The sequence below is a fragment of the Neodiprion pinetum genome, chromosome 3, assembly GCF_021155775.2.
Source record: "Neodiprion pinetum isolate iyNeoPine1 chromosome 3, iyNeoPine1.2, whole genome shotgun sequence".
In the NCBI taxonomy this organism is placed as follows: domain Eukaryota; kingdom Metazoa; phylum Arthropoda; class Insecta; order Hymenoptera; family Diprionidae; genus Neodiprion; species Neodiprion pinetum.
In genome coordinates, this window is record NC_060234.1 from 4,679,615 (window position 1) to 4,702,727 (window position 23,113).

The 23,113-nt window shown below is 37.5% G+C and overlaps 3 protein-coding genes across 6 annotated transcripts in view; 1 reads left to right on the plus strand and 2 right to left on the minus strand.

Annotated features, from left to right (window-relative positions):
* The window catches only part of Meltrin (meltrin), a 48,385-nt gene extending 35,084 nt beyond the window's left edge, over window positions 1-13,301 (minus strand). The window contains exon 1 of the mRNA XM_046619339.2: window positions 12,843-13,301. Within this exon, the coding sequence (XP_046475295.1) occupies window positions 12,843-13,008 (166 nt within the window). The 5' untranslated portion in view covers window positions 13,009-13,301. The remainder of the gene's footprint in view (window positions 1-12,842) is intronic.
* Window positions 13,302-14,492: 1,191 nt separating this feature from the next.
* Window positions 14,493-18,417, plus strand: LOC124215632 (cilia- and flagella-associated protein 206; the record flags this gene model as incomplete). The annotated part of the gene is made up of 11 exons (XM_046619246.2): window positions 14,493-14,686; window positions 14,767-14,936; window positions 15,021-15,270; window positions 15,369-15,498; window positions 15,587-15,694; window positions 15,763-15,865; window positions 15,993-16,060; window positions 16,122-16,270; window positions 16,363-16,461; window positions 16,536-16,668; window positions 16,729-18,417. Coding segments are annotated over 11 exons (1,617 nt in total), but the record flags the coding sequence as incomplete, so codon positions are not given.
* Window positions 17,834-23,113, minus strand: Non2 (upstream activation factor subunit spp27 homolog Non2). 4 transcript variants are annotated; one of them, XM_046619347.2, is made up of 5 exons: window positions 22,961-23,113; window positions 22,104-22,194; window positions 20,624-20,922; window positions 19,845-20,083; window positions 17,834-19,730 (listed from the first exon to the last, which is right to left on the minus strand). In XM_046619347.2, exons 1-5 carry the CDS (start codon window positions 23,001-23,003, stop codon window positions 19,614-19,616), a joined length of 789 nt encoding a protein of 262 aa, XP_046475303.1. In that variant the 5' UTR covers window positions 23,004-23,113; the 3' UTR covers window positions 17,834-19,613. The 4 variants fall into 4 exon arrangements, with proteins under 4 accessions (XP_046475303.1, XP_046475301.1, XP_068990960.1 ...); XM_046619345.2 differs by having other exon boundaries at window positions 19,845-20,086; XM_069134859.1 differs by having other exon boundaries at window positions 20,618-20,922.

The following is a 23,113-nucleotide window of genomic DNA, read 5'->3' on the forward strand; positions in this document are numbered from 1 at the left end:
ACAAAGGGCGGCGTAAAGTTAATATAGAGAACGTGAAAAGACGTACTTAAATTATACGGTAAATTAAACAGCTATGAAATTATTGCTCAACTGTAATGTGATCGAATCGTACGAAATATTATTTCTAATTACTCGAATATACGTGAATTACGATTGAAAAAAAAAAATATATATATAGGAAATATTTACAATGTTTTACATATATGGGCCGAGCCAGCAATTATCAACAAATGAACTTGACGTCTGAAATTTTCACTCTTTGTAGCGTGTAATAAGATAGAAAAGTTCACAAGGTTTGAAGCTTGTCCAACTTGACGTTCGCAAAAAACGGAAAAAAAAATAAATAAATAAATAAATTACGAAACAATAAGTAAAAGTTTTGTGAAAAATTAACACCTTTCCGAATATGTTATTCATTTCTGGATAACTTTTTTTAAACCAACATGAGAAATACGTTTTCCGGTGGAAAAAAAAAAAAACCGCTTTCGAAGAATCGATAAAAAGAAAAATTGGACAATGTAATATAATTACATACGCATAAATTATGCATCTCGTATTATTCCAATTCTTCTTTTTTATCGATTCCTCGAAGCTGAAATCTCGCGTCCGGTTAAATCGCAGATCGATAAATTATCTACAATTTCACTGATTAATATATTTTAATGTAATTAAGGTTTGTTTCAGAGAGTTGGTTTTTTTTCTCTTTTTTTTTTTTTTTGTTTTTTTAGATCAGACACGATCTCCGGTACCCATATATCAATGATTTCGACTCATTTTTCCTAACATATCAATTAACATGTGTAACTAGTAAGCGATCATTACGATCGTATCTCGCAATTCGCTTCACGTTGTGTACAAGCTACTATTATTATTGAGTAAATTATTATTTACTTACTTAATGTGAGCTATTATTATTGAGTAAAAGAAAGAAAAGAAAAAAAAAAACAAACAAACAAATAAACAAACGACATGTTTTGTTTCGAATTCGATTTAAAATCAAAACAAGAAATAGAAAACGGATTGCATGTAAGCGATAAGATTCTTGTACAGAGATATTAAGTCATTTGTATATTATACAAAAAAAAAAAAAAGAAGAAAGAAAACCACAAAAATATTTCAACGTTCGTCAAAAATGTGTAAAAAAAAAATACAGCGATGTGACAATATTACAAAGTATACATCGTACAAAATTGCGTTTCCTCAAATTATTCAGATTTCACAAAGAGAAGAAAAAAAAAATAAAAAATTCGCAACATTTTTTTGCATTCAAGTTTTCGAGGAAGAAAAAAAAAAACAAATTTCATCACTCCATAGGGCAGAAAAATGAGATCGCTAATGAAACTACAGACTTGAAACTACACATATATATATATATATTTATATATATTCTATGTAGCATGGAATTGAATGGGCATTCATAGAGAATATAAAGCAGCGCAAGTGAGTCATTAAACTGTAAAAGCGATCGATTAATTGACCGCAACAATCTCTCTCTCTCTCTCTCGCTCTCTCTGTCACTCGACTAGCAGACCGTAAATTGAAGCAGAAATCCACACAGAGACGAGGAAGGAAGTTGACTCTGACTCACCGCAGCGAGTTTTCAGATTGAACGCAAATAAGTTGGAACAAATCATGCAGACCGAGAGATGACGATAACGAAAATAAATAAATAAAAATCAACCCGCCTACAAAAATTATTATGCAAATCGCTCATTTTTTCGCAAAACAATATATAACATATTTTCGTATTATAATCATGTAAAAAATGTACGGTGTTACAAAAATTGCCTGTTTGTACATTTTGTACAGTTTTTTTTTTCTTATACGATTTCAAAAACGGTGTAAATACAAGAAAAAAAAAATAAAAAAAACCACGGGGGCAAGGATAATAATAATAATAATAATAATAATAATAATAATAAGCCGAGTTTTTTTTCCTCCCCTTTAAACCGCGGATGAGTTTGACCAATGTCATATATTTATTATTATTCAACAAACTCGTAGGGGGTGAATCACATCGGTGAGATCTTGAACTAATAAATTATTTATAACTTGGAGTGTGTCAGTAGCCTCGTGCTTCCTGCTCCACGTGCCTGGATTTTCGGCTCGTCGAGTCAAAGAGAATATTGTAGGAAATATATGTTGGAAAAAAAAAAAAAACATGTACAAACAAAATAAATCTTCGACTCTGCAGCTGGTGATTTTTTTTTGATAGTCAAATCTAGTATTTGCTTATTATTATTGTTATTATTAATTTTTTTTTTTTTCAAGTTTATAATATGCAAATTTTTATATGGAAAATCTGTATCATGCAAATGTTCTGAAACGAAGGATTCAAAAGTTGTTGGAGATTGGACAAATCAAGATCAAAACTTTTGATTGTGTATTATAAAATAAGAAACAAAATTCAGAAAAAAAAAAATAAATAAAAATCTGGAGCTACAATTTTGTTACTTTACTCGAAAATCGCAAATATCACTATATTTTATAAAATAATTATCATACGATTGATGAAAATGGTTTATTACGATTTATCTACGACATCAAGTGTATATATATATATATATATATTATGAAATCGTCTTTTTTGATTTCTTTCTTTTGGTTTACAAAAATTAAATAAAATTACGTTCCATTGGATGATTCAATGACCGATCGTTGCGTAGGAAAATTTCTAAGGACAAGCAGGGAGAACCAGTTACGTTATAAAACGTGAAGAAAAGAAACGAAGAAGTTATTCTTCGGCTTCAGATCGGTCCGCAGCGATAAGAAAAAGTTGAAAAAAGCAACAAGGATGAAATGGAAACTAAATCCATTTCCCTGATTTCGTTGAATTATCGTCGTAAAAACTAGAATTTGTTGATATAGTAATGTAATAAATTATAGAGTGGTTTGTAAATAATACTGAAAATGATAACAATATCAGCAACAACAATAGAAATAATAATAATACTTATTACACGTACATGTAATACGCGAAGTCTCACTTGTTATTTTATTAATTTTTAGTTATTTCTGTTCTTTTTTTTTTTTTTTCGAGCCAAGTTCCCAATCACAATTCAATTAAAATTCACTTGAACAACGGATGAACTTCAATTGCGTATCTAACAACTTGGAACATTGATCGAAACTGAATGAAAGTAAAGTTCATTCAATTTTAATTAAAATTTGACCGATCGATTTCATACCGTGCCTAATTCAAGTTTCATTTAACTAAACTTTTTATATTCTTACACCATCGAATCGATTATTCAATTAACGATTATACATTACGAATTAATGATTATTTTCATTAGACCGTTATCAGAATTTTTATACCTACAAGTTTTGTATTCCTATTTCTCTCATCAGTCTATACGAGCAATAATGATAGAAATGACGACGACGACGATAGCAGTGAAGTTTACTTTTGGAGTAAGCAAACAACAAGGGGGAAAAAAAAAAATTAAAGAAAGGGAGAAAACGTCGTTTCGACGCGATTCGTACTGGAAATAAAAAAAAAAAATGCAGTTTAAGGAATGAGGAGAAAATAAAAAAAAAAAAAAAAAAAGAAAACACTTGGATAAAAATAGCTTTTTCCGGCAATGCTAAAAATAAAATGAAGGAACGCCCGGAAACTCGACGCGTACGTACAAAAAACTTCGTCCCATCGTTCGGTCAAGTGCCCACCACCCTTCGTATAATGCCAGGGGTGGTTTGCGCCCTCGCCACCCCCCCCGTTTTCTAAACATTAAAACGCGTACGCAGCCTCTCAATTCCTCCCCCATCGAGCGTTTACCGAGAATCAACGGAAAAGCTCTCCAACGGAGCTTTTCCATATTTATTTACACGCACCAACTGTGTATGCGTACGTTTTCACGCTTTCACTTGCAAAACGTTGTTGTGCGGTGTGATTCAATTAAATATTACAAACAGAATGTACGCGGATTTTTCAGCTGCATAATGAGGCGGGGATCGTTTTTGCAGATTATCGACGTCGCCTCGAATTAGGGGCGGTGCGTTTTGCTTCGTTTCAAGAAATTCAACACCGTGCTTTGGCACGCGCGTCTGTTGCAGCAGTCGTTAACTTTTACGGTACGCCAGCTGCTTTCGTCCACTTTTCGAGATCCAATTTGGATGATCGTGACGGTCGACGTGTTACTCAAAAACTTTTATTTTCATTAAACGCAAAATTTCTTTTAAACTCAATTATAATTATGGTCGAGTAGTGGAAAAGTTCAAGCTTGGGGAATAATAAAACAAACAAAAAAAATAAAAAAATAAAGGAACCACCCTTATCTGTACATTATTTGTTTTTTTTTTTTTTTTTTTTTTTCAAACGTAAAATACGATTTTGTTCGAAAATTCAACTTGCCGAAGTTTCGTTTCTCTGTTTTCTTTCTTTCTTTTATTATTACGGATACGCTGAATCAAAATCTGAAAATTTGTCAAGTTTCATCGTAATAACACATATTGTGAAAAAAAAAAAAAAAAAAAAAAAAAAAAATTGCAGCCTTCTAAAATTTAGCCATTTAATTTTTATTCCTCCGATCGTTAAAGTTTTCTCTCATTTCGTCAGTTAGTTTAAGGCTGTACGACAAGATGTTCCGTCGTAAGAATTTCTTTAAATTTTAACGATGTAGTAACACAGAAGCGAGATGATTCTCTACCCTTCTTCGAATTCTCTTTGGGGGAATTAGGAACGAGAAAGGGATACTTGATATACCGTAAACAGAAAGGATGGCTGCACGAGGGTTCCTGGATACCCATAAACTTATGGCCGAGGGTCGTTCGGCGGTATTCGAGGGATGTTTTATATCCACCCTCGCACACAGCGGAATCGACGCCAACAAAACTGACTCGGATGAATTTGTCTCGGACCGTCATCCAGGCCAGAATGATTTCTCCTCGACGTACACCGATTGTGAGAGAAATTTTGATTTCCGGTTACCGCTCGGTTCTTAACTATTTTCATTGATCCTTGACGCTCCTTGAAATCGAAGAACCAATTTTTTTTCACTCTCTTTTCTTCTTCTCCCTTTCAATTCCCTGCTAGAGTTATTCGTGACCCTCGAAGCAACGTCGCGAGAAAAAAAATAAATTATACCTAAAGCCGCGACTCGGAGGGTGAAAAAATAATGACCGAAAGGCGTCGTCACGGTAGACGGACGATATCCTCGTTTAACCAGCACTGGCAGCAGCTGCTCCAATCAAAGGTGACGACCAAAGTAGAACGTAATATTAGTAACACTGGTTATGGTGGTGGTGGTAGCAGTAGGAGTATGGTATCCAGTATCAAGAGTCGACCGTGCGAACCCCCGTAGAGTTTAATACCTATCCAAAGTTGGTTGTAGAAAGCGTTATAACCATTGTGCAGTTACAGGGTAAAGGATGATTGTTGGTCAGGCCACAACCAAACACGCGACGAGAGAGCTGCTGCGGTGCTCTGCAGGGTACGTTAAGCTGTGAGTAAGGGCTCTGGTCTCCTTCTTCCTCCTCCTCTTTTTCCAAGGGTGGGTCCCTCCTCCTATCCTCAACCATGAATTTTACAGTGCACAACCACCCATACCCGTCCTATCCCTTCTCCTCCCAATCCTCGTCGACGAAACTCCACCATCACACTCGCTGGACGTTCTCTGCTCAGCCCTTGTCCGTCCTACCACTACCAATGCTGATACTGATGCTAATACCACTAATACTACTACTATTCGGTGAAGTTAAACTGTGGCCCATTGTTCTGCTCAGAATAGATTCGAATCCGGCTGTTCCTCCACCACCACCACCTTCTCCTTCTCCTACTCTTACGTACTTCTGACGCCCTCTTCCAGAGGCTCTCAATCAACGGATTATACCTTTTAATTGCCAGCGGGTTCGCATGTGCTCCGTTATAATCTGCTTTGAACTTTGACGATCAATTCCTGTTAAGGTTTGTGGGTTCCTTGGTTGATTTACAGGATGCGTCGTTGTTATCGTAGACCGCGATCGAATGGAAGGAAGACGTGTGGTTGGGATGGTGAACAAGGTCAGGATTGATAAAACGCACTTGTTAGGTCATTCGTTGTTACAGACCAATTGCAATTGAACAAAAGAGACAAATTGTTGGTGTGTGATTCAAATATTTCATTTTATCGAATAATTGGTGTATAAAAATGATAAATTCGGAAAATTCGTTGTACGATCAGCAATTTTGGAAACAGTTGTAGTCCAACGATTTAAACGAAAATATCCTTGCCGAGAAATTCGATAGTTGAAAGTTTGTTCCTAAAATTGGAATCAGACTTATTGATCAGTACCGACCTGTTGATATAGTTTTTGTGTAACCCCGCGATCGTCAATTCGTGACAACGAGTATTATAAAAGAAATATAAAAAATATTATAGAAAGAGTTGTGCAAAAGTTTGAATCTCGCTGGTCTTCTTGTGTAACAATCTCCTTTCCCCCATTATCCTGTAAAAATGAAATCTGTTTGCAACTTCCCAACGTAAACTCGTACCATTCCACTTAATTCGACCGCGATTTCCTGTTTCCAGCTAGCTGCACACAGACCAAGTACAATTAATTCAACGAGATGTATAAACGGTGGTCAAATTATCCGGAGTCTCGTCTATCGAACACTTGGAAAAGTTGCTAAATGTTAAGTTAACGCCGATCGCAAAGAACGAGGGAAACAATACATACGCAACAATGAAGATGAGAGAAAAAAAAAAAAATTACATCGTCGTTCGCCAAAAAATTTGGAACAGCCGTTCGCCAATCGGCAATAATCGACTGCATAAAACCTGCGCTGATAAAATAATCGTTCGGTGTTTGAAAGAGGTTCAACATATATTTGGATTTTTAATACGGACTGTTTGTCGATTTAAATTTATGGTGTATATAATATATTATTATACCTCAAGATAAAAATTGCATTTAGATTACCCGAACCAGGCTCGGTGCCAATTGGTTCGGATAATCAAGGTTCTGCTGCAAGAGTATAGAGTCAGAAATATACGAAACGAATGTCTGCGATGATCGAAGAACAAGAAGAAGACAGTAAGGTAGGTATCTATCTGACAAAGGCTCTGTGTATATCCGTTATGGAACTAACCGAAGCAACCGTCTCTGCACGGCTGCCGTTCCGAGACCTTTTTATTTATCTCTCTCTCTCTCTCTCTCTCTCTCTCTCTCTCTCTTGGTCTTTCATGTGTATACAGTATAAACATGCAACAAGATAGATACCGACATACACGAGTATAGAGATACTCCATAACGCTGCTGCTGGTGCTGCTTTTTATACAAGGATGTCCCGCGGTACATTGGAGTTATAAGCCTCCAAGACGTCAGCGACGAGTCGTTGCTGATAAACTGAGGCACGTAGTTCCTTCTTCGTTCGTTACCAAGTACCGTCATTTTCTCAAACAGCAGTACGTCGAATATACTGCTCGCAAAGAAACCCGATCAGGAATATTGATCAGTGGTAATATCATCATCGAGTTTGATTAACAGCGTTGAATAATGATGAATCGGTGGGAAATGAATCGATCAATTGGAATTGATGGATATTTCTCTCTTTTGTGCTCTGAGATGTTGACGCTGAAAATTCACGAGGCTGAAGTTGGTAACGTACGTATTGGGAGAAAAAAAATTATCATTCAACAATTTTAGGATTACTTTCGAGGTAGTTGACTTATCGGCATTATTCTGTATTTTATTTGTAACAATGATTTATCGAATTTAGAAAAGTCATAGAAGAAGGGAATACGGCAACAACGTTACCAACTTCATCCACCGTGAAAATTCACTCTCTTTTGATAAAAGCTGGAACTTGCGAGCTTCGATTCGAAACGAACTTTACATAAGAAGGATCGTGGGAACGGAGAAAAAAAAAAAATTGAGGGAAAGCAGATCGAGTGACGCATTATTTTTTCGGAGAGTAGTTCGTTGGAAGAGAAGCCGGAGGTTAAGAGGTGCGTAACCGTATAACGTCCACAGCTAAAATACTTCTGCATGTGGAAACGAATTTAAAACCTCCATACGAATTATACTATAACGAGGCGTTAATATCACTGCTTTAATCTGGGGTGTACACAAGTTACTGCAATCTCATGTATTCTTGTGTACTTTTTGTTATCTTTATGTAATCATTGTAATCCTTGCAATCTCTGTAATCATTTGTAATATCGCTGTAATCTTTTTAATCTTCCTTTAATCCATGCAATGTTTTTAATTCTTGCAAATTTTTGTAATTCTTTGTAATCCTTGCAATCAATGTAATCGCTTGTAATCTTATGTAATATTGCCATAATCCTTGTAATCTTTTCAACCCTTGTAATCTATGTAATCGTTTGTAATCTTAGGCAATATTGCCATAATCCTTGTAATATTTTCAATTCTTGCAATTATTGTAATTTTTTGTAATCTTATGTAATATTGCCATAATCCTTGTAATCGTTTGAATTCTTGCAATTTTTGTCATTTTTTGCAAGCCTTGAAATCTCTGCAATCGTTTGCAATCTTTCTGTAATAATTCTAGTGAATCTGTGATCTATGTAATTGTAATCAGTGTACGCCATTTTTTCATAGCGATTAACCTCTCGTTACTATAAAAAAAAAATCAATCCAATTCTTAATAATTACATAGTTACAAGAAAACCTGTATTACAATCGAAGGATATTTATAAAATTATCAACAATAGAATTCTATTCATTCGAATTCACGGTTAGTTTAGCGTATTTTTTTTTTTTTGGATTTCCACCTCACTTTAAGAAAAATATATATTTTTTATTATAAAATTCGACTTCGATGAACTTCGGTTTTACTTTTGAAACCCTGATCAGAAATTTTTTTTTATTTTTTTCGCTTCTCTATCTCGTTAATTTACTCTATCCTTTACTCGGCATTATAAATGTATAAATTATAAAAGTGAAATTATTCACATGTCACACGCGTCTCCAAAGGGACCCAAATTCGGACGGTGCGAATGAGTGACGTAATCCAAGTCCACCCACTTTTCGCAGTTAATTATCTACGTACGCCCGCCTTTCGCTCGTTCGTCCGTAACATCGAACCGATCGCTGTATCGCATGGATCATGCAACCTCGCATACATAACGAAAACGCAAAAGTCCAAGGATTTCAATTTTACAAAACATCCGACATCTCGTTACGTTACGAGACAAGAAAAATTCAAACATTATCAAAATAGCGAGAAGGATTTTTCAATTTGTACCGAATAATTTTCTACAATTGACAATTGAATTTCTCAAATATTTAAAAGAGACGTAAGGAAGGGGGGTGGGAGCGAAAACGCCGAGATAAACTACAATGATCGACGAAGAACGCGAGAAGGAGTTCAAGACGAAGTATTTCGAGTTTAGGAGATGAGTTGATGCGTCTGCAAGTTTGTAGCTATTTCCGGAGAGATAGTGTGCCTGTGTGTGTGCGTATATATATGTATATATATGTATATACGTAGTGATGCACCGTACCTCCATTTCTACGCATCTGTAGAGCTATACAAATATAAAAAGAGCGATCCAGTTGCACCGGCAGTCGCAGTTCAGCAGAAATTCTACTTGTCAAACTAGTTTCAGTTACTCTCTTTATTTAAGAAAGAAGATGGGAGAGAAAGAATGATGAAGATGAAGAGAAGGAGTATGCGATCCATGCTGCCGCATTTACCGATTTCTTTGAAAAAAAAAAGGAAAGGAAAGGAATTCAAAACAAAAAAAAACAATCAAAGCCCCGACAACAAATTTTAGTCGATTTTTTTTTCCCATCGTTACCTGTTATTTCTTTTTCAGTATATATATTCGCTATACTGTAAGAATATTAATATTGAAAAAAAAAAAAAAGTGATCAACTATTTAAGATAGATTCAAAAATCTCATAATTAATTCAGGTCAATTTCAATAATTCGCCAAATCGCGAAATAATTATTGAGAACGTTCTTGCTTGCATTTAATTTCGCCGTTCTACGTGCGGTTAAATTTACAGATTTATAGAACACGAATTTATACTGGTTACAACTACTTATAACGTGTTCAGTGGATGGTTTATATTCTACGATATTTAACGCCTACCTACTACTTCTTCAACCACCTACGCGAATTAAATAAATACGACGGTCACGAGCCATCATTATCCTTTTAACATTTTACCCCGTATTATTAACAGCTAAGACAATATGTTATATTGTTAAACGGATCTTTGAACAAAGTGTCAAAACGACGTGTTTTATGAAAATTGCGGTATAGAAGCCATGACGCGGAATTTTTTTTCTAAAAAACGTAGTAAACGTTTAAAAAAGACGGCCCAATTATTTTCAATTCGTGTAAAAATTTGGAAGATTATACGTCGTAGCGTTTTTTTTTTTTTTAACTACGTTTTCTTAAACTACGTTAGGTAAATAAAAAAAAAAAAAAAAAAAAACCGCCTCACATTTTGATATTCCAAGTATTTCGTATAGATCGTAGATCATTGGAAACGACCAATTTTCAAAATAATAATAATAATAATAATAATAACAAGAATAATAATAATAATAATATCAATCGAATCGATCAAACCATGGCGTAGTTTTGTTTTTGATACATGAACTATAATCAACTTATAATACAACGATGCATGTTTACTGGACATAAAATTAGATCATCTATCTAGGTACATATGAATATCATTCATTCGTGTACCAATGTTTACACACGCTGTAATAACAAAGTGGATAGATACGCTTTGCGTCGTCTACTAGACATCAGAGCGGTATAATCAGGATGACGAATTATTTGCAAGCAACGATCGAAGAGCGAACAAGGTGATAATATTGAGGTGGGTCAGGAAAGTCTGGATGATGATTCCTATGAAACACGCGTTGATGCGCAACCGCAACACTCGAAAAGTGATCGATTGAAAATATAAATAACCCTCTTCTCTCTTTCTCTACGAATTAATAGGCGATTGAAAATATCGAGTCGCTGAGAAAATGTATCATCATCATCGACTGACGAACCAATGGGTGAAAGGAAAGGCTCCCGAATCCAAATAGTTCAATAGGTTCGTTATAGTGTGAGGTGTGTGATATTCGGTGATTCAAATTCTTCTAAATTTAGACACAAAATTATCGATATTCAAGATTAACGTGAATAATTCCGATCCAACGGATGGAAATAAAACGTACAATGTCGTTATATCGGTTTATCATTGAAAATTCATGGAGATTGAATTACGTGTGCAATAAATTATACGTGATAGGAATGAACTTGTCTCCAGTAATTTCTTCTTTATTTCAGTTTCGTTTTTTCTCTATTCTCAGATAGTAAGTCCGACTCTTTAAATCGATATTAAATAACCATAATTTACAATTACATTGTATTCGATCGATTAATATCCACTGTTTTACTCCACCGTGCTCGTAATAAAGCACGGAACGAAAAATTTACAAAAATCATTTCAAGCGTGATCTTACGCTTGTCGTGCATCATATTTCATTAAACATATTCTTCGATTTGTGTCCCTGATCCCCCCGTTCCTGCATCCGTTCGTTATCCAAATTTTTCATCGAAATATCCGACACGCGATGGACATGAAATAAGGAGGGAGGAAGAGCGAGGCGTGGAATTATTTACGACCCCCGAAAAACAAAAAAAAAAAAAAAAATAAACATTGAAGAAGAAAAAAAGAAAAAAGAAAGCACGATGCATCATCCCTTGGTGCATCTCCTCGTACAGAGACCCATAAATTTCAATCCAAAACTCTTTTGACGTCCGTGCCCCGTCCCTCCTCCCCTCCCTTCGCTCTTCCCCGTTTGGGTCAACAAAACGAGCGCCTCGATTCAAGCGGACACAGTACAGTTACACATGCCCGCATTTCCTATCTTTCTCTTTCTCTTTGTTGTCTGTCCATCCGTCCGACTCAACGACCTTTGCGAACGTCAAATCGGAAACGGAGAGAGACATGTGAATAAGTGTACATGAATGCAAGTAGGTATTCGTATGTGATTTTAGTAGTTGCGTGCGGAGGTGTGTTCAATGTTCATTGCACAGTCTATGGTTCATTGTTTATTTGAAACAACTATCTGGCGATAAAGCGATAGTCGTTTTTTTTTGTTTTTTCTCTTTATTCTTCTTTTGTTTGGTCTACCGTTTTACAACCAGCCAACTTCACAGTTCACACGTGTGCGGACAATCAATCTCCTTGCGCTACGTTCGTGACTCAGGTGTAAAATTGAAAAAAAAAAAAAACAAAAAAAGAAAATAAAACAAACGTAGATACGTTACATTGTGCACTCGAGCCTGCAACGCGAAGAATGCACGCTTATAAACCTTTCGGTATTCGTATAAGCACGCCGATTCGTCACCATCGACTGACGTACTTTACTTAATACTAATAGCCGTTTAAACTGTCGAGAGGATCTCGCGTAAAAGTCGTTTAAACGCAACGTAAAGAGTATAATAATAATAATAAGCTTTACGAGAGAAAACGAAACAACGGGATACTGTTTTTTTTTCTGTTCTGTACTTTATTTTCAACAGGTTTAAGGATCACATCAGAGAAGAAAAACAAAATTCTAGACGGTATAAATTCTCGGAAACTGTGGCAAAAGAGTGAGAGATGCGGGGGCGGAGGAAATTGTGACTAATCAACGTTGATTCTTCAGACGAGATGAGTAAGGTTAATCATAGGAAGAAAGAATAACAATAGACAATCGTATCACTCAACATCGACTTAACGACAATCGTAACGAGACGGTTGGCAGAAGCCATTCGTAATAAACAAATGCTTAGGTATCATTGATCGCGCGAGAAGCAAAGCGCGAGATGGAGATTGATCGTAAATAAAAAATAAAACAGCTTAGCTAGCGAATGAGTCACACTACTACTCACCTCGTGGACGAGGGGAGACGGACTGGGCGAAAATAATCCCGGGTTGCACCAACGTAAAGAGCACCAACAAGCACAACACTTTGCCAGGAGTAGCGGTGGTAGCAATAACACCAAGGCTACTCGGGCGTAGCGAACTTGAGCACCAGCCGCACTCGCGACTCGCCATATTTCAGGGATTGCGTTTTTCGCTTATCTATTATCTCGTCTTGTCAAACTGCATAAATAGCGATCGACGGCGCGGTTCGTCACACCAGCATCGCGATCGGGCGATTTCCTTCCCCTGTTTGACGGCACAATTAAACCCGCCGAACAAACGTCACCTTCCCGTGGCTCGTCTGAGCAACAACTGAAGTCCGAACACTGATCACAGTGATCACGGACAATATACGGACTGAAGTTGGCAGATTGTCACATCGTCGTCGCGCATGCGCAGTTTATCTCCGCGGTGACGCGCACGCGCAGTGACCGTTCGACTAATCGGTACTTGACTCGATTGCACGAAATTCAAACAAGACGCTCTTTATCTCACCACGAGGATATTGATGGTGTTTCTATGTACTACGATGAATTAATTCTTATGTGATGTAGATTTTATATCGCGACGGATCCGGAGTCGCTTTCTGTAAATTCAAAAGCCCCAAGGCCTAGCTGGAAAAACCTACTCGTCTGAAAGAATCTGCCCTACAATTTCCCGCGATTCCAGTTATTCACGGATATGACAATCTTTCACAGAGAGATGTTGATTTCTGCATATAACTCAGGGGTGGCCCGAACGATTTTGCTCAAAATCGTTTATAACTCAAATGGATCCGAGCCAATTGACCTGCTTTCATTTAAATCGGTTTATTCGTGTTTCATTCATTTTTAAACAACAAAACACAAGAGTAATCACTTTCCTCTTCTGGCTAAAAATTTGAACATTTTTAAACACTCGGAACGAATTATTTCTTACACTGCGTAATGTAGAATGTATCTCCGGCCTTATTACGACACGATCAATTTAATTACTAGCCTTGAAGTTGGTTATAAAAATGAAAACATAGCGCGTTGACCTCAAAACTTTACACCACAGAAACTATAGAATGTAGCAAGATGCTAAATAGATTTGGAGTACTTAAAAGCTGACAGATTGAACTTATCACGTAGTCGTGACGACACGGATATTGATCAAACGAGGTGAATGTGAGCTGGTAACGTGATTTCAGTATCAAGCCAATGTCTCTCACTGCGAATATGTATCCAGAAATGGAGAACAGAGTCAAGGCATACTTGATGGAAACGATTGTCAAGGATTGCAAGGTCAAGGAATGCGACGTGTCGAGTGATTTCATTGACTTTTTGGTACGCAAGTAAATAAACGTCAGTTTCGATTTAAACTCACGTTCGGTTTGTCAATCACTTTACTATTCTCAGTTGGACCTAGTGCTCTTGAATCCCGAGTATGACTTCGTCAGAGAAGATACGTGCCAAACAGATTTATCGAGCATCGTCTCCGCCGTCACAACCAAACTTACGGACCAAACAAGACCGAGCCTGGTCGTCCTGAAACTTCAGCTGTACTTCAAAAAACACTACGTATCCAGAGGTGACTGGGAATCGTAAAATAGTGTATAAAATTCGAATAAGTAAAGCTGAAAATATTTTCTCTCAAAACCATCAGACGAGGCGATCCTGAAACACAGAAAATGCCTTTACACAAAAACGGCGCCTCTTTTGCGGGAAATTTGCAACGCGACGTTGCAAAAAAGCACAGAACAGGATGCCGAGAAGTTGTACCAAAAAATGGTGATATTTATCGTTCTGCTAAGCGGTCTCGGAAATCCTTCGGTACCGGGAGTGTTGAGGTGCTTACTGTATAGAGAATTGAATGCAAAAGTGCATAATCTTGACACTAATTGGTAAAATAATGTTTAAAAATTTAAAGGGAGGCCAGCGCCGCGCTGCACAGCGTCTACCGCATTTCCGAGGTGAATCACTTCGTCACATTGCCCTTAGAACGGAAAGAAGGACAACTGACGGAGCTGATGTTGATAGTTGCTGGCATCCGGCTGTTCAACCGAGATTTGCAAAGAGGCGGAGAGGGGATTGACGATCGTGAGTAGAACCGGTGAATTTATAGTTGCAGATTTACCTCCTCGTGTTTCTCCCTTTTCCGCCAATCATCATTGTATTCCTCAGTGCCGAGCGTTCTTCAGGAAGCAATTGCGAAGACTCAATCCTCGACGATGCACGTCCTGGAAAAGATAATGAACAAGGTGTATAATTTTACCGCAGCCATAGACCGGACGATATGCGCTTCTCTGGAGAGAGAAGACGTCTGTTCAAATGACCCGAACCCGCCGCATTGGCCACCCGAAATCACTTCTGATCACGTTGAATGGGCCGTTCAAATGCTGGCGGCGGGTCGTCAACAGGAAGTATATATTCGGTCAGTTGAGATATGTATAAGTATGTAGATGCAAGTACAGGAACCATATGATACTAGACGAAATTTTGACCACCCACGATACAATTTACCTTCTGCAGGAAATTACTGGACGACATCGAGCGCTGTGATTGCAACGTGAAAGGTCTCATGGAGAAACTGCAGGCTCGTTTACTCCAACTACACGGTGCTATTCACTGCAGGACTGCGATTCCCACTGTTGAGATATACGTAAGAATCAAAGTTTTATTGCACTAAAAGTAATTCGGTTGGTAGTGATTTACCAAGGGATGAAACGCGCTTTATATATCACATCCAGCCCCAGTTCATCGACCTTGCGAACACCTGGATGCAACTACAGGATGAGGTCGTGGTTTTGAGCAGCATCAATACGTTTCTCTGGGAGCTACAGTCGATGACGATAAACGTAATGGCAACGTTCCAAGATTCCTTCTCAACCACGAACGAATATAACGTAAATTCGCAATTTTACAGCACGTCGATACCTTCGACGATGCGTTGCTCAGAATGTTGATCGATGACGGTCAAGTTCTGACCGATGCGGAGAGGCTCGAGGAACAGATGGGAAAAATGATAAGTAATGGATTGCAAAAAGTATTAACGAGTTATTTTCATCGAACGTACTTCATGATTATACTCTCCATATTCTTGACCATTAGTAGCATGTCGAATTCATCGAAATCAGGTGCAAATTATTCTTCCAGACGAAACGGGGGAGTGCCAAGTATTCTACCCCAACATCACCAAGGATTTCGATCAAATTCACGTGGAGGTGAGTATGAGGTATGAGTACGTTTGGAATTTTTTGGAAAAAACCACGGTCCTGTCCTTAGTACCTCGGGTTCTGCGCGTGGAGCCTCGCCGAAGGAATGGGTGCCTTGATTCCGGGAAACCCGAACATCGGTGTGCTCAAGTGGAACGGAAAGTACTTCGCGTTCAGCTCCAGAGAAGCAGCTAGTAAGTTCGGAGTTGATCCGGAGAGGTTCGTAGTGCATTCGTAATTTCATGCTCTGTCGACTCCAGTCTCTTATAAATCGCAATCCAACGCATCGAGTTCTTCCTCTTGGTGCGCAGATTCGTCAACGGGACGGTAGAATTCGTGTACAATCATCCCGAGTACGTAAACCTGCTTCAAATGCACGACGAAATCAAGCCTGCGAAGGCTCAGACCATGTAAGAACCCGACTTTCTCCAAATTTTAAGTTTTGTGTCAAGATTCTTCACCCCTCTTCACCAATTTTCGCCAGGTCGGAGACAAACTCGGATCCCAAGGTGCTGCACGACCAGGAGGTGCAGACAGTTTTGCACCCGTTGGAGTCGAATATTGTCAAGGACTACACGTTCAGTACTTGGGAATATAGACGAAGGGCGCTGCAGCTGGTAGGACAGATAATTTTTTTTAAATCTACATTGTGGATTTGTAAAATAAATAAATTTCAGGCGAGTATTTGTCAACGAGCTACGCACAGTACGCAGACTTACAAATCACACTTCCGCAGTAGCGTTTACACGCATGCGGCCCCGCCAAGAGATCGGGAGGTCCAAACAATGCGCGATAATTACGCTAATACTACTAGATTGAAAAATTTTATTTACGGATTGCGCGGAAAACGTGGCGATCAGCAACATGTTGTCCAATTTGAGGACGCGTGAAAGTCCCTCGGCTCTTGGCTGTAAAACAATTATTGATCAATAAATGTGTTCGGTGAAGAAAATTACGGAATGGATTCGTTAAATTATTATCAAGTTCGAAAACTTCTGTAATAATATAAAGGGCTGAGTTTTTTTTACCAAACAATGATTTCTGATATAATTACGAATCGAACTGCGAATTTATACCGTCAATATAAAAATAATGACAATAATACTCACAGAAGGTTTCTCTATTTTACAATTCTCCGTAGCTTTGTCAATACTTCTGGCCTGGACATTTGTTCGGTTCCAACAACAGAAACCAACCCTTACGAGTCGCTCCTTACTTTGCACCTTCAGAAATATTTCAATCAGTGCATGGTCCCGGGAAATTTGTCAATTTATTCCTGATGTCTGGATTTTCTTGCAACACTTTTGAATACGGCACCGAATTGCATTTGGGAATAAAAATAATTTACTTCTAAGCACAGCGTAATGTTATGAATGAGATGAAAGAAAATTATAGAATTAGGATAATTTGCGAACACTGTGAGATAAGTACAATAGATTAAACCTAATGAATCTAATGGTACGATAACTTAATTAATTTGAAACACCGAATTCATTTAAATCTCGATCTGATTATATAGTTGCAGTTGTTCAGGTTTAAAAAACAGATACAATAATCTTCGTCGAGGAGACCCAGCGACTACAATATAATGAGACCTGATATTGATCAAACAAATCTGCAATGTCGTGATGCAATTATCAAGCAGCTCCTGCATTTTTACCTCTCCACGAAATAAACCAATTGAAAGATTGTCGAACTATTGGTCGAGTGCAAAAAAGGAACAATAACTGTATTTCGTAAAGGGATAAATGGAACAGAGGCGCATAAATGACAGAGAGCAAATTTAAAAAAAAATGAAAGCAATATTTTAATCGGGCAATGTTTTCAAATACAATTATAGTACACCGCGGGTTGTTCATGGCTTTAGAAAACATAATCAATATTACTTTTATCCTTCCATAACATTATTCGTATTTTTTTCTTGTTTTTTTAAATCATTTTTTTCGTTTTTTTTTCTTCTCATTCTTATCTTATCTTATATTTTCCGTATTAGCGCTTTCGTTATTTGCCGGCCTAGTTAGCAAGCTGATTTTGTTCTCTTTGCTTTTGCTAGTATCATGATTTAGGCCAGCGTAAAATTACATAATTTATGTTCAAAATACACGGATGGTTCTGTACTTAGTGAGGTACAGCCAGGCAACTATACGAATGACTTCATAATTAGAACGTACATACTTCAACTCATAATCCTATTTTTTCTTTTTATATATTTATTTATTCCTACTCAAACGCCGTGCAGCAAAATTTTTTTTCTTTGTCTTATCGCGTCACACATTTTGACTTAAAACTTGTTTTGTCGTATATGTAAATCATGAATCATCATCAGTTTTAGCATTCCATTGAATCTTATACGTTAAAGGTCAATTTTTTACACCAAAAAACCTACATTACGACGATAATAATTAATTAGTAATTACACATTAATATATAGTTATAATTAATATTCTTTCAATGTATAATATTCCTATTATACAGAAGAAGTACAGAATGTCGATTTTCATTTTTTCCCCTTTTGTATAGTTTTTCAATTTCATTGATTTTCCTCGGAACAACCTATCCTACCTTGAAGACTCATCAATGTCAAAATATAAAAAACTTCCTTGTATTGTTTTTCTTCTCACTTTTTGAATGCAGTTTATGCTGTATTATTAAATTTAAATCGTCAACAGCTAAATTAAATTTACACACTGATTGAAGGTATCTTTTCCCTAGATGAATAAATTTTCTATTTGTCAATTAATCAGTTTCTACATGGTTGTACATCTAATGCTTCTTCAATGCAGAGCTCTCGTGAGTGAATAATAGCATATCCCAAAAAAGAGAGAAAAGAAACCTGATTCAAAGTCCGCAAATTAGATATTTTCCCATTCTATGGTATTAAATAATGTATAATATTGTATAATTCTTCTCTTGTTAATATTACTGAGTGGGAAAATGAAATAAAAATTCATGAAATTGAACATGTATAAGAGTTACCGGAAGAAGAAAAAGGCAACCATTGAATGTATACTTGTAAAGATCTTGACTCGGAATATGATGCAATGTAAAAACTGCTTACTGACTACTGCAGTGAACGCAGACATACTTTCGATCGTTCACGTACCCCTTGACAAGAAACCACAGCAAAGTTATAGATAATCTCTAAAATTCATAACTAAATATTGCATAAGTGATTCTGTGGCAGCAAGAGAATGAAGTTCAATAGAAAATTAAATATATATCAACATGATTGAGTGAAAAATTCATACAAATTCTTGCTCGAGTTGAAGTTCTCAATTAGAGAAATTGACTCTGTTTGAATATATGTTTTTTTTTTTTCACGAGTAATGCCCATAAACCACTGCAGATGAAATAGTTTACCACGAAAAGCTTTGCGGGTTCTTGACGGAATCAATAGTTTATGGTGGTAAGGAGGGTCTGGTGTTTCGACACTTTAAAACGATGTTCGGTGTCACGTGTGGGGCGTGTAGTTATGACCGGGATGATGAAGAATTACATGAGATAATCATGTGTGTTTGTTATGTGGAATTAATAACCTTCAGAGTTTGAACAGCTGGAGCACTTAGTCTACGAAGTGATTTTTGAGGTACTTCATCATACCGAAGGTCCTAAAGCGCTTAACCCCGATAACCTTCAGCAGTTCCTCGTCACAGATCGCGAACTGCTTGTTCTTGGGATCCTTAAAAGAAAAAACATTTCATAATTGAATTAGCTAATCTGGTACACAAAACCATTAACAAAAACTGATAAGCGACCAAAAAAAGATGATCATGAAAATAACGACAATACTCACATAAAGGTTTCTCTCTTTTATGATACTCCATACTTTCTTCACCACCTCGTGCCGCGCCATTTGCTCAGCTCCGACAACAGAGGCCAACTCTGGGGAAAGTGTAACGGCACGTGTGTAACCACCACCCTTACCTTTCCCAGCTCCCTTCTTGGCACCTCCTGCAGCCTTCTTACTCTTTCCCCAGTCTTCATCACTGTCGCTGTCAGATCCCTTCTTCTTTCCCTTCTTGCCTGGTTTGCCTGCTCCAGAAACATTTCAACGAACGATTAGCTATGAGAAAATGTATCAACTTATTTCTGACATCAGACCTTTTGTCCAATATTTCTATCTCGAATAAAAAGTGGAAATAAAAATTATGGGATCATACTTGAAAGTCAAAAAATTCTTACTAAGCAGACTGTCTATGGAAAGTTGTTCCAATTCTTCAATTTGTTTAATGCACTTCTGTACCGTAATTCATCACTATCCTGTGATAAATATTCGAAAAGCAATAGTAATGTTCAAGTTTTACTCAAGTTTTGAGATCGACTCTGCTACCCTTGTTCGCAAAATTCATTTTATCGGAAAGAATATACTTGTCAGATTTTATTACAAAGGTATGTTTGGATCAATTGGTTCCCTAAAGAAGTAAAGATATTACCACTTGACTCGATATCGTCAACTTGGTCAGATGCATAATAAGATCTTATTATCTTATTATAGATAAGGATCTGATCAAGTTGACAATAACAAGTCAAGTGGTAATATCTTTACTTTGTTGACTTGGAACTTACTGATACCTTTCTTGGGGGTAGGCTTGGGTTTTTTAGGGCTGTATTCTTCGTCGCTTGCGTCGTCGTCGCTGGCGCTTTCCTCATCATCTGAAGATCCCTTCTTACGTTTGGTAGCAGTTTTCTTAGCTGGGGTACGTTTCGCAGGTTTCTTCTCCTCCTCCTCCTCCTCTTCTTCTGAACCTTCTTCCTCTTCCTCTTCGCCTTCTTCTGACTCTTCACTGGCGGCCTTGCCCTTCTTATTTTTTTTTCCACTGTCCTGTTTTTCTTGAAGACACTCCATCACCAAATCGTCGACCTCCTTCTTTCTATAAATATAATTGAACATTCACGTTTACAGTTACCATTATTCATCTTTCTCTTTTATTTGAGTTTTTCGAAATTCATAGATCGTGTATCATTTGGTATAAATATAGGAAGTTAAGAAGAGAAGAAATGCATAAAACAGGAGTTGTTACATAAATTGTTGGAGGGGGAACGAGGTGGTAGCTTAGCAAATTTAACTCCACGCAGAGTCCCTCTCTTTGCTCTTGGACACAGCGTGCAACTCTTGAACATTAGCTGATTGAGCAAGTAAGTGCACTGCATCCTTGGAATAAAAAAAGGTACAACTCTGGAGAGGCTGATTTTTTGAATAGAGTTTAATCAACTCACAAGAGTTTAAAGGAGATGAGGAAAATTTTTATTACAGTAGAATAAATTATTGATTGTCTAAATTAAACACAGTTCGCAACAAATATACGATCTCGTGCATCGATCCCTATTTGAATGTTATTAGGCTAATTCTAGAATACGCAAACACTTGTACAAATTTATCGTCAAAAAGCAAATAAACAGGTTTACAATAAAGCTTGAAAAAATTTACATTGAACATTTTGGCATAGATTGTAAATTATTGTTAAGATCCCACATATGTTGATGACGAATTCGTATTCGCAATCTGTTACTCGGCAACGGTAAATAAAAACTGAAAACAGTCGATTCAAGTGGAAATTCAATCTGCACAATTAAATATGTGCTAGTGTTATATCCAGTGTACAGAATGCAAAACGAATTTCTGCGAATACGGCAATTTCGATTAGCCATATCGTGCAAAACTCTTCATTGCATATTTCTAACAAGCGTAGAATTGGTTGAAAAAAAGTATTTCAAGGTAAAATTCTTAGACCGCTATCAATATAACGAAACATAACGACAAAGAGAAATGGAAAAATAATGTTAACGCGAAAGAACAAAATATAAAATAACGTCAAATATTAAAATTGCTAATTGTAATCGGTTTTCTAATTTTTCAAAACAAACTATTCAATTCAAAAAGTAACGCTCTTATTTATTTAATTGTCTATAATTAAGAAAATTACAGAATGATATACGGTCAAACGACCGAAACATATCCTATAAAGTATGCAGGAAAGGTTAATAATAGGAAATATCTAAAAATAATAATGATCAGGTGCATCATGTCGCGGTTGTTATTTGTTGTGTTTACCTGTCGGTTAAGTCGACATCGAGTTTCTCCTCGATCTGTTGCCTGACTTTTTTGGCGGACATTGTCGTGAGGTCGGCATCCTTCAGGATGGCTGCAACAATCGACCCGAAATGAGATAAGTAAATACACACGAAGCTGTTTCGAACAAATGCATAGGCGGACCCGAAGAGCGTCGGCTGGATTGACAAGATCGAATATATAATTGGCCGAATATTCGTTGACGCGGCGTCGATGCGGGAGTAACAAGAAGCAGCATTGGTGGCTTCGTTGGTGTTTTGGAAAAACTCAGAATGAATAAGAACGAGACTAGGGGGGGTTAAACGGCACCGTCGACGAGAGAAGCGACTGCATTGCGATAATAAAAACAAAGCACGGGGTAGGGATCGGGGTGGGTAAAGTAAAATGAGAAAAAAAAAGAAAAAAAAACAACAATCCTTCTCTACTCTTGTGGAAGTTTCGGCGGGGCAGAACGCGGCCAATCAACGCGTCACACGGCAGGAGGACGCACCTATTATTTCGATTTCCGATGAAAATTGGCGATATCTGGTGTTCGAGCCGATGACGGTTTAATGAAGGCAAAAATTCTACTTCATTTCGGCAGGTTCAGGTTCCCCGTGCGATGTACGAGATACGAGATACACTGGTGGAACGTTACGCTATAGAATAATGGCTGGCTTGGGTACGCCATAGCCGTCGTGTCTCCGCGCCAAGTCCGTCGGGCCAAGAGTAAAATGCCCGATTTCCACCGTCGAGGCGTTTATATTCACGGAGAAAAAATCTCTCCCGATTTATTTCCGGCTCGGTTTTCACATCGGCACTCGACCCAGCCCGGTAATTTCAAAGATACGACGACTTACCGGTGATTTCCTTCCTCAGCTCGTCTTTGGAGATATCGGCCATGGTCGTGTGTTGCGTCGTGCGTACTGCTACTAACTGAGAGACTAAAGCCGGCTGGCCTCCTGTAGCGTCGAAGCGTACAGTCGCGGCCCGCCATAGCGGCCAGCGCTAAC

Bases quoted from the DNA above. Each gene is read 5' to 3' on its own strand.
- Non2 (XM_046619342.2), bottom strand. From the start codon at position 23,003: ATGGCCGATATCTCCAAAGACGAGCTGAGGAAGGAAATCACCG. The intron at 22,195-22,960 runs GTAAGTCGTCGT...CGATTGTTGCAG, and splicing joins GCTGAGGAAGGAAATCACCG to CCATCCTGAAGGATGCCGAC. The intron at 19,731-19,844 runs GTGAGTATTGTC...TTTTCTTTTAAG, and splicing joins TAAAAGAGAGAAACCTTTAT to GATCCCAAGAACAAGCAGTT.